The sequence below is a fragment of the Anolis sagrei genome, chromosome 2 (genome assembly GCF_037176765.1).
Source record: "Anolis sagrei isolate rAnoSag1 chromosome 2, rAnoSag1.mat, whole genome shotgun sequence".
Classification (NCBI taxonomy): Eukaryota; Metazoa; Chordata; class Lepidosauria; order Squamata; family Dactyloidae; genus Anolis; species Anolis sagrei.
In genome coordinates, this window is record NC_090022.1 from 221,788,010 (window position 1) to 221,803,334 (window position 15,325).

Sequence of the window (15,325 nt, forward strand, 5' to 3'; positions counted from 1 at the left end):
AAGGTTCTTGCTTGTAATGCGCAGCCCAGTTCTGTTCAAGGTGTGGCCAGGAAAGCATCAATGTTCCTCTAGCCGGTCTTTCACCTCTCCTGCTGTGACAAAGTGTACCAGGACTCCGATCAGATTAGCCTTTCAGTGGCAGTTATGTGTGATGAGGGGATGGACAGGGATTGAGGGGGAGCAAAGCTCCAGTGAGACAGATAAGCATAGCTGGCAGGCCTAGAATTAATTAAGAGCTGGAATTAAATGACATATGTCCAGGGAGAAGTACCTGTTAGGCTTGGGAGTAGAACACGCTAGGTGGCAAAGGAGAGTCGGTTAGTGGGTTTGGAGTGGACTGAAGTGAGTGGATGTGACCTCCTTATGACCCTACTTGTAGTAAGAAGATAGGATTAAACATCTCTAAAGAGCGCTGGAGAGGCAGAACAGGGTGGCAAAGTTTGTCTGAGACAAAACCTGTGTCCACAACCTATTTTCTAAACTAGAACCCACAGACAAGGTTTTTTCCCCTCACCATGCTTGTCAAGAGTGATGCTTGTTTCTCTTCTCCATCTTCCAAATTCCCACGGCCATGTGCCAGACCTCACCGAGGATAGCATGAACATGACCTGTTTGGAGGACAATCCAGATCAAATGCGGGAGAGAGTAGCAAAAGGGGATGAGAAGGAAAGTAGGGTGAAGTTTCCTATCAGCAGTAGACATCTGGACAGTACGCTTAGTCCAGAGCTAGCCCTGTTATTAGACAGAGTAAGGTATCTGCCCTATGTACCATTTGAAATAACAGCAAATTGTTAGCTATTTGATGTACGATTGGTATGTTTTTACAGAGAGTGCTTGTGGGTTTTTCTGCCTCTGATGCCAACATAATTTGATTGGCTTTGAATACTATACATCTTGAAATGTGGGGTGGAGAGATACCATTTGCTGTTCACCTTCAGACAGGAAAATATTTTGGGCTGTCCTTTGTGAGACGTATATTGATTCATAGTCATAATTCATACATTTGTATCCATATATATATATATATACACACACACACACACACACACAGTATATTCTATTCGTCTGTGCTTTTTGTTAATCCATCTCTTTTTATCCTTTTTGCAATGTAGAAGTAGCCACTGTATTCTAAATATGGTGGGTTTCATTGGCTTCTAAGACAGAGGCACATAAAATTAATTTTAAGACCTCTTTTCTTGGTAGCCAATGCAGGCGGTAGTGGTTATAAAATGTTTTCAACTTAAAAAAAGAAAAGAAAAAGGAACAGCTCTGTTGTTGCTACAGCTGGCCAGAAAGTTTCTTTTTAAAAAGGAGCAACTTTTCCCATGAAAGCTGATTACTATGATGGTGCACCAAGCAATGTGATTCTAAAGATCTACATTGCTGTTTTGTTATACAATAGGCTTTTGGAACCCACAAAAATTTAAGAATTTTTGCAAAGCATTTTTTTACCTCTTTAAGAATCTCTAGATCCTCCAGGACATCTCTATGGTCAACTTCTTCTGGACATTGATCACAGAATTGTGTTGGAAAAACTGTGGCATGCAAACCAATCATGGGAAGCCCTGACCATTGAGCTCTCTAACTGGAGGTCAGCTGTGACCAACAGTGCTGTAGAATTTAAAGAGGCATGAATGGAGGGCGAAAGGGAGAAACGTGCCAAGAGGAAGGTGCGTCAAGCGAATCCTGACCAAAACCACCTGAAAACCAATGCCCTCACTGTGGAAGAACATGCAGATCAAGAATAGGGCTCCACAGTCGCTTACGAATCCACCACCAAGCCACTACACTTGGAGGGCCATCATATTCGGACAATGAGGGATCACCTAACTTGGAGAATCCTAGAGAGAATAAACTATAGTTTTTCACCAACTCTAAGGCACCGTTGAATGTAAGGCACACCCCATTTTTGAAGCTTCAATTTTAGCATTTCATCAGCATGCACAATACCTTTTTATTCTTTCAATGCAGCTTTGTAGTGCTAGGGAAATAGCGAAAGCAGGAAGCGATTCCTAGCTAAATATCACTAAATAGCAGTCTGGTTTAGGACAAAATGTGGGGGGGGGGGGCGCGCAGGGGGGCTGGCAGAGCCATTGGGGCGGGGGGGGGGCTTCCTCCTCCTCCTCCTTCTTTCTAAAGTAAGACAGGTTCTTTTTAAAAAACAAAAACTCGTGAATCTAAGGCACAGCCCAATTTTGAAGCTCCTTTAAAGGTGAACAAAGTGTTATATAGATTCGATGAAATATGGTAACCAAATCCATGAATAATCGAATCTGCAAAAGTTAAACCTGCAAATGTGAAGGTTTGTGGCTGACTCTATCTAAATAATATCAAAAGCAATTTTAATGGGGATGAACACTTATAAGCACAATGAAAAATACTATTGGGAATCTGTCCAAATAGTAATGATTTTCATATTCTTTTCTGGAACTGAACTGTTTGTTACCATGCTTGTGACGGTTACATTTCAAAATGTTTAGTGTTTCTAGCTTAACCTGAAGCAATTTAATTTGAATGTCTAAGTATTACTTTTTATAATTATTAATTTAGGGAACCACCAACAATACCACCATCTCCTTGCGAGTGGGACTGGGAACACAGCTATAGATCAAGCCCAAGACGCAACACCGGAAATAGACTGAGAATTCTCAAACGGGTCCGTTCTCACCAGGTACTTGTTAAGATTAGTATGAATCAACCTTCTCCTTCTACAGTTACTATACCATGTTTAAGCCTATCTAAAATGGATGACGAATCTGGATTATGTTTTTGATGATAGTGAATGGTTATTGTAGTAATTGTTTATTAATTGTGTGATGTGTTAGGTTGTTAACTGTTTTTTACACTGTAGCATTGAATTTTTGCTGTTCTTATGTGTTGTGAACCGCCGTGAGTTGCCTTCGGGCTGAGAACAGCGGTATATATAAGTAAAGTAAATAAAAAAAATCATATCTAGATGTGAAACTTTATTTTCAAAACACATGGTACTATACACTGTAATTCTCAAAAAAAATCAAGATGTTGTAGCATGGTAATGTAGTGTAGAAACCATTCTGTTGACATATTACCACAGTAAAGGGAAGCTTTCAGAGCATGGATGAAACACGGTGGTCTTACTCTGAAGTTAGAAAGACTCATGCTGGAATGTTCCACCTTGGTAGAGTTACTGGATCTCTGCTTGAATTCCCCAGATTTCATGGATAATTTCTGGAAAACAAGCAGAGGTTCAAGAGAGGCATGTCTACTTGCACATACACATTCAGTGTGCTTTCAGCTGGGCTATTTTATTGATTCATGAGGTAGGCCATAGACAAGAAACATGATGGTATGAAAACCTCTGGTTAGGCTAGTAATATTCTGCCTGTGAAGGTTGTTGCACTTTTCAAAATGCAATCAATGCAATTCAAGTTTTTCTATGTACGAAATCAGTTAATTTTGAGCAGGAAACAAACCTGTCCGTTTGTATGTCCATTTTGTTGACAAGCTATGAGCAATATGTTGCCACTTAGTGTATAAAGCTTAATAATACCATCGTTCCCTGTCTCTACGACATACTGAGGCCATCCCTAAGTGTCAGGTTTTGACCTGGAAATCTCAGGACCTTGGATGATCTGTACCTGGCAAACCTCCATGTTGAGCAAAAATGTTCCAAACAATAGAATCATATACATGGAAAAGAGCACATGGGTCATTCAGTTAACTTCCCTTCCATGTAGGAATACATGATCAAAGCACTTCCAACAGATGGCTATGTGGACTCTTTAAAAATCTCCAGGAAAGGAGACTCTACCACACTCTGAAGCAGCATATCCCTCTGTTGAACATCTTTTACTATCAAGGTATTCTTCCTAACATTTAAGTGGAATCTCTTTTCCTGTCGTTTGAATCCATTGCTCCACGTCCTATGCTTTGGTGCAAGAAAAAGCAAGCTTGCTTCATCTTCAATATGACATAATTTTAAGTATTTAAACATGGGTTGTTGTAGGTTTTTCGGGCTATATGCCATGTTCTAGAAGCATTCTCACCTGACATTTCGCCTGCATCTATGGCAAGCATCCTCAGAGTTGTGAGGTCTGTTTAAACATGGCTGTCATGTCACCAGAGAAAGCTGTAAGAGAGCTGTATCGGCTTTGCAATATTGTGAACAAGGTAGATATTTATCTTCTCTTCTAAAGGCAAAGCATGCCCAGCTTTCTAAACTGTTCCTCAGAGGCATGGTGGCCCTCCTGGAGACACAGTCCAGCTTGTCAATATCCTTCTTGAATGGTGGAGCCTAGAACGGGCACAATATTCTAGGCCAGATCTGACCAAAGCATAATAGTACTATTACTTCCTTTGATCTGGATCTTGCACTCATTGATGCTGCCTAGAATCGCTACTCATATTTTCTGGCAAGAACACCGATATGTAACAGAAGTTATGGGTGACCCCATGAATTTAATTGGATTTTTGTAGGCATGGAATATGCAAAAGTGGTTTACCATTACCTTTCTCTGAATAGAGACTACAGCATTTGGTATTTGCTGGTCTCCCATTCAAGTGTTATCCAGGCTTGGCTCTGCTTAGCTTTCAAGATCAGGATATTGGGGCGCAACTACTAAAACCACTAAAAGGTTTGGAGACCATTCAAATGAGGTTGGATTGAAACTCCCACTAACCCTAGTCAGGTAGCCAGTGGGAATTGCAGTCCAACTGTTAGAGATGAAAGAGATGCAACCTACCTCCTTTGTATGGAGTCAATAGAGAGTTAGATTTCTTCACATTCTCACACCATTTCTTATCTGGTCAGTCTCTATACTGCCCTTCCTTCTGAGATCCTTGGGGACTGATTCATCTTTCCTGCTTCTTCTCAATTTTCAACAGACCCTTCTCTGAGGATAAGGTATTTTGGGTTTCCTCCAAAGAGCAAGGATATGCCAATTTCTCTGACCATCATCCCTCCCAATGGCAAATGAACAACTGCAAAGCAAAAAAACCGTGTGATGTGGAAAGGACTGAGACCAAGATGTATTTGCAAAATATAGTCCTAGATATTAAAAATGCAGACCTTGAGCTGCTCATGTATCTTGAACCGACCTCAGGTTTCATGAGAAGTTATTTTCCAAAACCAAAACCATGGTGACCAGTACTCTCTGCTTACCAAACTGTTTGAACATTCTCATTATACAATTGCAGTTCTCTTATGCATCTTTTACTGCCAGGCATTAGGAAAGTAGAGCGTCAACTGAGTTTTTTACTCTCCTGCACAAAAAGAGTGAGGTGTTTTCTAGACACTCTGGCAATAAAAGGAATTCATGGCTACAAGGAAGATGCTGTCACCAAGGCCATGATCCTGTTGACTGCTGCAAGGGAAATATTGCGTTGTAATAAGCAGCAGTTTTGCTCACAGAGAGCTGACACTTTTTATTAGTTTGAAAAGGCTTTGAGAACAGGACATTTCTGTTTGGAAAAGTTCTGCTTATTTTGTTTGTGACCTTAAAAAACCTGATTACTGCGAAAGAAGAGATTTGGATGTCATGGGAGCTTGACTCCAAGTGACAGGATGGCAAGGAGAGCTTTTAAATCTAAAGTCATGTAAATGTCACCAATGATGTAGAGCCAAGAAGAAAATATGCAGCAAATTAACAGTACAAAGTAAACAAATAAAACCTTAAAATAGTTCCCCCCACAAGGAATATTATTTATTTAAAACATTGTTTCTCTGAACACTTGAGAAGGAGGTGTAGATTCCCAAGAGCTGACTAAGTGGGAAAATAAAGCAGTGACTCTGCAAATAAAGTGTAAAGTTTAAATCCTGCAACATGGAGAAGCTATTGCAGCCTCTTCAGTCAAACTGCACAATTCTTGGCAGTAATCACTGGAGTAGAATTGTTAGCTTACTTAGGCGATCCCTCATAGCCCGAGGATGATGTTCCTCCAAATGCAGTGTCTTGGTGGTGGGTCCGTAGGTGGCTCTGGAGCTCTATTCTTGATTCGCATGTTCTCCTGCAGTAAGGACATTGGTTTCCAGGTGGAAGGTGGTCCTGGTCAGGGTAGGCTTGATGTGCCTTCCTCTTGGCACATTTCTGTCTTTCACCTTCCATTCATGCCTCTTCATATTCTTCAGCACCACTGGTCACAGCTGACCTCCAGTTAGAGCGCTCAAGTGCTTCCCAGTTCTTGGCGTCTATGCCAGTTTTTAAGGTTAGCTTTAAGCCCATCTTTAAATCTCCTTTTCTGAACATTACATTTCCATTCTTGAGTTGGGAGTATAGTAATTGCTCTGGAAGACAGTGATCGGACATTCAGACAATGTGGCCAGTCCAGTGGAGTTGATTGCGTAGGAGCATCGCTTCAGTGCTGGTGGTCTTTGCTTCTTCCAGCATGCTGACATTTGTCCGCCCGTCTTCCCAAGAGATTTGCAGGATTTTTCAGAGGCAATGCTGATGGAATTGTTCCAGGAGTGTGACATCTGTAGACAGTCCATGTTTCGCAGGCATATTGCAGGATTGGGATGACAATAGATTTATAAACAAGCACCTTGGTCTCCCTACAGATGTCCTGGTCCTCAAACACTCTCTGTTTCATTTGGAAAAATGCTGCACTCGCAGAGCTCAAACAGTGTTGTATTTCAGTGTCAATATTGACTTTTGTGGTGAGGTGGCTGCCAAGGTGATGGAAATGTTGAACATTTTCCAATGTTACACAATTAAGCTGTATTTCTGGCATTTAAACTTAACCATGCTTTAGCTCAATTGCTCAGTGATTTATTTTACAGGAGATAGATATGAGTCTAGCACTGACTTGGTCAACCAAATAGCTGGCTTTTCACAAGTGTGTCCTGGGAAACAATATTCTGCCTCTTTCAGAGTATGCCCTGTGACTCTTGATTGACTCTTGATTGCCGTAAACTGGGAAGAATATTTTCTGGGAAAAAGTCGTCTTCTACAGAAGTAGTGTGTTTAAGATGTGTGTTTTTGGGTGTGTATTATGTTTTGTTTATTACATTTGAAGATGTTTTATTATGTGGAAGGAATCTGGTATTCTTAAAAGAAAAACTGGGACACTAACGTGATGATAACTGGGATAATAACGGATTTCTTTTTCTGGAAAAAAAACCCTTCACTTTGCTTTGGGAGGAAAAGATATATGGCATGGATTAGACAACCTGAGTGAGATAGTTGCTAAAAATATCATTTTATTGCCCTATCTTATTTGGTCTTGTACTCTGTGTTCTTCAGTTCTAATCATCCAAGTCTGAAATAGATACATTACTCTAGAAAGAAAAAAAATGTCTATTGTGTAAAAGGAAATGAAACAAATGAAACCACAGTGACAACTGAGATTGACTCAAGCTGAGACCAAGAGAGAATGTGTGACAGTAACTCATAGTTTAAAAAGCACCGTCTTTCAACTTGTTTTGTAACCTTCTAAGGTCAGTGCTTTAGTGGAAAATCTATCCTCCAAGTCAGAATGTGAAAATGGAGCTCATGAAAATTATAGTCCAAAATTAACTTAGAATACTGTGAAGAAAGAGTGACATGGAAAATTGACACACATATCCTTGCCTTTGATGTGGAAATATATGACTTTTTCTTACAAGGCTACTAAAGTGCAATTGCAGAAGGATAAACATTTTTTTTAAAATAGAGATTACTCAAGATGTCATGCTTCTGCCATAGTTGCATTGGGATTGAATTGTAATTGGATTGTCTCTTTTCAAGGAAGGGAGAACCCCATCAATGAATCCAATATCATTGTTATTCTACAGATCTTCCTTGTGTGGTAATTTTCTTTTATGGCAGTTCTGATGTAGGAATCTGTTCTGGAAAAGCTGCAATTGTGCAGTTGCAGAAAAACAGGAGAAAAAGAATAAAGTGATGAAGAGATGGTAGATTATGTGTCTCCCGGTGGTTATTAAGTAGGAGATGCTGACTTAATTAGGGTCCTGTGTCTGAATACCACTGTCTGCAAATCTCCCTGCCACTACCTAGTAGTTTTATTGCTTTCAATGATGACTAGCAGTGCTTTTCAGAGTTTGTGTTTTCTGCTGGATATCCTGTGACTGTCCAGGAATGAATTAAAATGATAGCTCCAACCACCTAGTTCCTGAGACGCCTTATTGGACTCAGACCTCATTTTCATAGGTCAGATGATATTTGAAAATTGAGATTTCATTCTTTGGGGAAGTATTGTACCATACAGTAAAAAAGATTTGTGAAGACCTTGGGGACAACAAAGTTAGCATGGAAAAGGATTTTGAATACGTATTGGGTACTTTGATGTGAGAACAAAGCTTTTATAGAAACTAGACAAAACATATTGAAAAGGATAACTTACTGCCCTTCTACGTGGGCCACAGATCCCAAATCAGACCAGAAGTTACTCCAGGGCATCCAGAAAGCACCCAGGAACTGGTTACCCTGGATTAACACCCACATTTGCCGAAGTAGTGGGATGCCCTGGAGCTTCCTTGAACTCCAGAATTCTTGTGAATAGCAGGGCCATTTCTGTTTCAGGACCAGTTCTGCTGTTAAGCCAGGGCCAGTGCTGCTATCCTATTTCCCCACACTCTGGGGCATGGGGGAAATGGGATGGCACTAATCTTTGCTGTTGCTTGTTGTTGCAGTGGCAGCCCTAGAGCTTCTGGCTGATTCTGGGTAATTTTGCCGGTGTTAGCAAAGGCACCTTTGAAACTTGAAGAGAGGACCGAGGGGGGGGGGGGGGTGTGCTCTTCTCTTTCTTTCCTCCTCTCCCCAGGTTTGCTGACATTGGCAAAGGTCCCCAGCAATAATCAGGAGCCCTCTAGTCTCTGCTGTAGTGACAAAACAGCAACAAAAATAAGGATGACATCCTACAGCAGAATCCAGGACTGGTCTAAAGCAGAATGCTTCCAACCAGTCCGGGATTTCAGCTGCCCATGAAAATGGTTCTTAAAGATACTTTAAAACACTTCAATTTTGAATCCGTTTTTTAAAGGAAGGACTGGAGGCTGGTTCCCTCAAATTAATTATACCATTTAACACACATTTCTAGTTTTTGGTTTTCAGCTTTCCTCAATCTGGTGCCAAGATGCATTGGACTGCAACTCTCATCAACTTCAGTCATAGTGATACGTGGGGTTGTAATCTAACACATTTGAAGTCCACCAGGTTTGGAAAGAATGTCCCAATAATTATTCTGCTAAAGTGCACTGATACCTATTTTTCCCAATTTGGGGGTTGGCAGGGGAATCATGGTGTAGTGGTTTGAGCAATGGACTATGCCTCTGGAGACCAGGGGTCAAATTCCTACTCTGTAATAAAATTTACTAGATGATTTTCAGCAAGTCAGTTTCAGAGACAAACCTCTTCTGAACAAATTGTGCCAAGAAAAGCCTGTGATAGGATGGCTGTGGGTTGGAAACAACTTGAAGGCACACAACAAGAGCCAGCCTGTCTAAGTGAACTATTGCCAGCAATAGCCCATCCCACATTTTTTCATTTTGTCTCTCTCTGTAGGAAATGTGATCCCACCACCTCCTTTTAAAAACTCATCATATGTATTCTATGTAATGGCTGCCTTCCAGTCGTGCCCCCCCCCCTCCCCAATTTCCTTTTTATTCTGTTTGTCTGCAGGTTTGTGAAGGACAGCACTGACTCTTGGTTAGGTCTGAATCTATCAAAAACAATTTCACAGCTCTTGTCTCACACATGGAATTTGCAGTATCACATGCCGTTACTCTCTTGCCAGTGCAATTTTAGGATGGAAGGAAAGGCTTACGTCTAGGTGGCGTACATCCAAGACTACATCCATACAGTAGAATTAATGCAGTTTGATGCCACCATAACTGCTGTGGTTCAATAATATGGAATAAAGGAAGTTGTAGGTTTCATAAGGTATCAGCATCATTCAGCACTATTTGGCAGAAAAGGCTGAAGACTTTTTTAAAAAGACATATAGCAATAAGCTGTAGCAGTGTCACTGCATTGATCCAGGAGTGTTGTTGCTCCTGTAATAAGGAAGCCAACCTACAGAAGTCAGCGAGGAATACTTCAGAATAGACATATATAGTATAGGGTTGCAACCTAAGCCACTTCTTGTGGTTTAGCATTCAGTAAATTGATTTTTTTTTCAAAACCACATTTACTAGAATGCAAGTTACTCAACAGTTTCCTCTCAGGTTTTGGAGGTTTCAGGAATCTGGGGAAAGTCATAGGGCCTATCTACACTGTAGAACAGGCATGGGCAAAAATCAGCTGTTAGGAATTGTGGGAGTTGGATGTCCAAAACACCTGGAGAGCCTAAGTCTGCCTATGCCTGCTATAGAATAAATGCAGTTTGTTTGATACCATGGCTCAATGCTATTGAATCTTGGGATTATTAGAGGCCAAAGTCCTTGTAAAATTAGGATGCCATAGCATTGAGCCATGATCTAGAGCAGTGTTTCTCAACCTGGAGTTCAGGGAGGTGTCAGAGGAGTTGCCAAAGACCATCGGAAAACAGTATTTTCTGTTGGTCATGGCGGTTCTGTGTGGGAAGTTTGGCCCAATTCTATTCTTGGTGGAATTCAGAAAGCTCTTTGATTGTAGGTGAACTATAAATCCCAGCAACTGCAACTCCCAAATGTCAAGGCCTATTTTCCCCAAACTCCACCAGTGTTCACATTTGGGCATATTGAGTATTCATGCTAAGTTTGGTCCAGATCCATCACTGTTTGAGTCCACAGTGCTCTCTGGATGTAGATGAACTACAACTCCAAAGCTCAAGCCCACCAAACCCTTCCAGTATTTTCTGTTGGTCATGGGAGTTCTGTGTGCCAAGTTTGGATCAATTCCATCATTGTTGGAGTTCAGAATGCTCTTCGGAAAACAGTATTTTCTGTTGGTCATGGGGGTTCTGTGTGGGAAGTTTGGCCCAATTCTATTCTTGGTGGAATTCAGAAAGCTCTTTGATTGTAGGTGAACTATAAATCCCAGCAACTACAACTCTCAAATGACAACACCACCATGCCACCAATATTCAAATTTGGCCACATCAAGTATTCATGCCAAATTTGGTCCAGTGAAAGAAAATACATATCAGAAAATACATATCAGATATTTACATTACAATTCATAACAGTCACAAAATTACATTTACAGAAGTCGCAAAATTACAGAAGTAGCAATGAAAATAATGTTATGGTTGGGGGTCATCACAACATGAGGAACTGTATTAAGGGGTCACGGCATTAGGAAGGTTGAGAAACGCTGGTATAGATGCACCCAGAGATGAAAGACCTTCTAAAACCACAACTCCTGGGATTCCATTGAAGAGGCTTGGCTTCCCCTATCCTCAAAAGCATGCATTTCAATTTAGATTCTGAGGCGAAGAGATGGTACAATAGCTTTATTTTGTAAAACATATCCACAGGCAACATGAAATAAAAGGAAATGCCACCCCTCTAGACACAGCTTGGTTGGCTTTTATAGAATTTCCAAGGACATTTCACCCCTTATAAAATTCTTTTTCCCAGGAACTCTTCTCCATCCCTTTTCATCCTCACATGCTACATTACATTAGATGCCTATCAAACAGTTTGTGAAAGCACAACTTCCTAAAACAGTCATTCAATATATCAATATGCCATCTGGGCTTTTTTCCCTTCCTTTAGGCATCAATTTTCATCAATCCATCAGGCACAATTTCATTTGAACTATCCACATCTAAGACCTGCTTCCTTGAGTTTATTGCCTTGTGAGTTCCTTGATTTGACATTCCAGACCTTCAAGTGATGTTTCCTTTTGCATCTCTAAAGAAGGTGATGGTGTTTGTTTTATGGCTCTGTTTTCTCTTCTTTCAACTGCCATTTGTCATGTGTTTCACTAAGGCTGATTTCCTTCTAATGCTACAGACTAAGTCTAGTTATTTAATCAAACCTATTTACATATTCTTGCTATTAATCAATTGTTTATTTGTTCAGTCACTTCCGACTCTTTGTGACCTAATGGACAGCCCATCCCAGAGCTCCCTGTCAGCTGTCACCACCCCCATTTCCTTCAGAGTCAAGCCAGTCACTTCAAGGATGCCATCCATCCATCTTGCCCTCGGTCAGCCCCTCTTCCTTTCTCCTTCCATTTTCCCCAGCATCATTGTCTTCTTTAAGCTTTCCTTTCTTCTCATGATGTGGCCAAAGTACTTCACCTTTGCCTCCAATGAGCAGTCCAATGAGCACCTTCCCTCCAATGAGCAGTCGGGCTTTATTTCCTGGAGTATGGACTGGTTTGATCTTCTTATGGTCCAAGGCACTCTCAGAATTTTCCTCCAAAACCACAGTTCAAAAGTGTCTATCTCCCTTCGCTCAGCCTTCCTTATGGTCCAGCTCTCACATCTATAGATTACTACGAGGAATACCATTGCTTTGACTATGTGGATCTTTGTTGCCAGTGTGATGTCTCTACTCTTCACTATTTTATCGAGATTGGACATTGCTCTCCTCCCAAGAAGTAAGCATTTCCTGATTTCCTAGCTGCAGTCTGTGTCTGCTGTAAACCTAGAAATACAAAGTCTGTCACTCTCCACGTTTTCTCCCTCTTTTTGCCAGTTATCCATCAATCTGGTTGCCATAATCCTGGGGTTTTTTTATGTTTAACTGCAACCCAGCTTTTGCGCTTTCTTCTTTCACCTTGATTAGAAGGCTCCTCAGCTCCTCCTCGCTTTCAGCCATCAAAGTGGTATCATCTGCATATCTAAGGTTGTTCATGTTCCTTCCAGCAATTTTAACTCCAGCCTTGAATTTGTCAAGCCCCACACATTGCATAATGTGTTCTGCATACAAGTTGAATAGGTTGGGTGACAGTATATGTAGCCCTGCCATTTGCCTTTCCCGATCTTGAATCAGTCTGTTGTTCATGGTCAGTTCTTACTGTTGCTACTTGGTCATAGAATCATAGAGTTGGAAGAGACCTCATGGGCCATCCAGTCCAACCCTTTGCCAAGTAGCAGGAAAACTGCATTCAAAGCACCCTTGACAGACGGCCATTCAGCCTCTGTTTAAAAGCTTCCAAAGAAGGAGCTTCCACCACACTCCAGGGCAGAGACTTCCACTGCTGAACAGCTCTCACAGTCAGGAAGTTTTTCCTAATGTTCAGGTGGAATCTCCTTTCTTGTAGTTTGGTGCCCAGAATTGAACACAATATTCCAGATGTGGTCTGACCAAGGCAAAAGAGAGGGGTAGCATGACTTCCCTGGATCTAGACACTAGATTCTGTATCTTTGCATTTCATTTATTTCTTCCTAAGTGGAATATCTTGTATTTGTCACTGGTCCTTATGCAGATTCCTCAGGAGAGAGATAAGGTGATTTGGTATGCCCATACCACCAAGAACTTGCCACAATTTATTATGATCCACACAGTCAAAGGCTTTAGAATAGTCAATGAAGCAGAAATAGATGTTGTTGTTTTTTCTGAAACTCCCTACCTTTCTCCATTATCCAAATGAAATCAGGCTCCTTGTCCCCTTCACCATTGCATTACTGCAGCTTGGTGCCACTTTAAGTGATATGGCTCAATGCTATGCAACCCTGAGAGCTGTAGCTTTACAAGGTTCACAGCTTTCATTGCCAAAGACTGAGTGCTGGGACCTCAACCAACTACAAATCCTAGTGTTCCATAGCACTGAGCCAAGTGGTGTGAATTCAACAGTGGGTCTGTCCCCCGCCTTGAGACTTAGGTGGCCAGTCTCTGCGTTTCCACTCCTTTGCAAAACTTCTTCCCCTCCTCATCTTGTCTTCCTTTCTCTCCTCCTCCTCCCAACCCCCTCCTCCTTACTTCCACCGGGGTCTCTCTCTCTTTCTCTCTCCCTGGTGCAAAGGAGGAGGACAGAGGCTCCCGAAGGCCGCGGGCCCTGAGTGGCTGGTGCCCAGGCCTCCCTCGCATCATGTGAGGCGCCCTGCAAGCCAAGCCGTCCTCGCCTCCCTGGCCCATTCCGCTTCCCAGAGGGGAAAGGCGCGCGATGTTGCAATGGGAGCAGCCCAGGGTTCCGCCGGGAGCGAACCAATCGCGCACAAAGGGGGGAGGCAACAGGTCAGCACCAAGACCTTCTCCTCCGCTCCCACTTTCCTCCTTTTCTCCCTTTCCTCCCTGCTGCTCGTTTCCACTCCAGTCTGGCTGGAGTGCTGGAGGCATGCGTAGGCGCGAGCGGCGTGGGGTAACTCTCCTCCAATTTCCCTCTCCCCCCTTTTTTGTTTCCCACTCGGAATGGTATCGCCGGCTGGAGAATGGCTTGGGAAGTCGGTGCAGGAAGCGGCCGGACGGGCTGATTGATGGGAGGCGAACCGGTTTGGGGAGGAAGGGGGAGGGATGCCAGGAACTGGATCTGCGGGAAGTTTGGAGAGCCCTAAACAAGGAGGCGGGACGCTGTCCTGGCTGTAGGGGAGGGAAGGCACGCCTCAGCTGCCTTGAGCCCGGAAAAGTTGGTGGACATTGGGAGACTTTGGGCAGCCCTTCGAGATGCCGGTGCGGGGAGGAGAGCGCTCGCTGCGAGCAATGGGGGCGCCTTGGTTCGGGGTGAGTAGCCCGGTGGGGAGCCAGGGGTGCTCCAGCCTTCTCCATGCCCCCCTCCCTCCAGCAGACCAGAGAGTGGGGATGTCATGCTGCGTCTACACACCAGGCATGGGCAAACTTGGGCCCTCTCGCCAGGTGTTTTGGACTCCAACTCCCACCATTGGTGGGAGTTGGAGTCCAAAACACCTGGTGGGAGGGCCCAAGTTTGCCCATGCCTGGTGTGCACAGTTTGACACCACTTTAACTACAAAGGAAGCCTTTAACTACCTTTAACTACCCTGGAGTTGTAGTTTGGTGGGCAACCAACCAGCACTTTGGCAGAGAAGGTTAAAGAACTTGTAAGGCTAGTATGTATGTATTACATTTGTGTTTCGTCTTCACTAGAAGACACCAAGATGGCACACATGGCGTTACCTGTGTTGGGTTGGGAGAGAAGCATCAAAAGCCAAAGTGCTGAGAAAGCACCTCAACCCAGGTGTTTGTCTGCCATCCTATCTGAGCAGATCCTGTTGACATTTGCTGGGGGAGGAGAAATGTTTATATGAGCTTGAGGCAGAGTTTTGTCTTCCTAGAGTCCTTGAGGTGCCTTCAGTATCCTTACAACAGGTGGTACGATACGACTATACAATCTGCATTTTTAGCACAAGGGTACCTGTAGTTGGGAGCCACTGGCCGTGCAGTGGATTATTTATTTATTTATTTATTTACAGTATTTGTATACCCCTTTTCTCACCCCAAGGGGGACTCAAAGCAGTTTGCACATAAGTAATGGCAAAATTCAGTGCCAGTACAAACAATTACAATTAAACCACTGAGCTG

General features: G+C 42.7%; 1 protein-coding gene and 1 long non-coding RNA gene across 7 annotated transcripts in view; one reads left to right on the top strand and one right to left on the bottom strand.

Moving 5' to 3' along the window:
- Positions 1-15,325, top strand: part of TJP2 (tight junction protein 2) — a 103,272-nt gene that overhangs the window by 25,083 nt on the left and 62,864 nt on the right. For 3 of the 6 annotated variants that reach the window (XM_060762239.2, XM_060762231.2, XM_060762230.2), the window contains exon 2: positions 2,551-2,671. Coding sequence is in view for 5 of the 6 variants with exons in the window: in XM_060762231.2 (XP_060618214.2) it covers positions 2,551-2,671 (121 nt within the window). In the remaining variant the exon portion in view is untranslated. Of the gene's footprint in view, positions 1-2,550; positions 2,672-13,903; positions 14,027-14,086; positions 14,151-14,220; positions 14,510-15,325 lie in introns of those variants that run through there. The other 3 variants (XM_060762234.2, XM_060762236.2, XM_060762235.2) reach the window with 3 other exon arrangements.
- LOC132767368 (uncharacterized) lies at positions 2,952-13,822 on the bottom strand. Its single transcript, XR_009630633.2, has 3 exons — positions 13,422-13,822; positions 4,722-4,959; positions 2,952-3,207 (listed from the first exon to the last, which is right to left on the bottom strand). It is a non-coding gene; the product is annotated as an uncharacterized lncRNA (long non-coding RNA).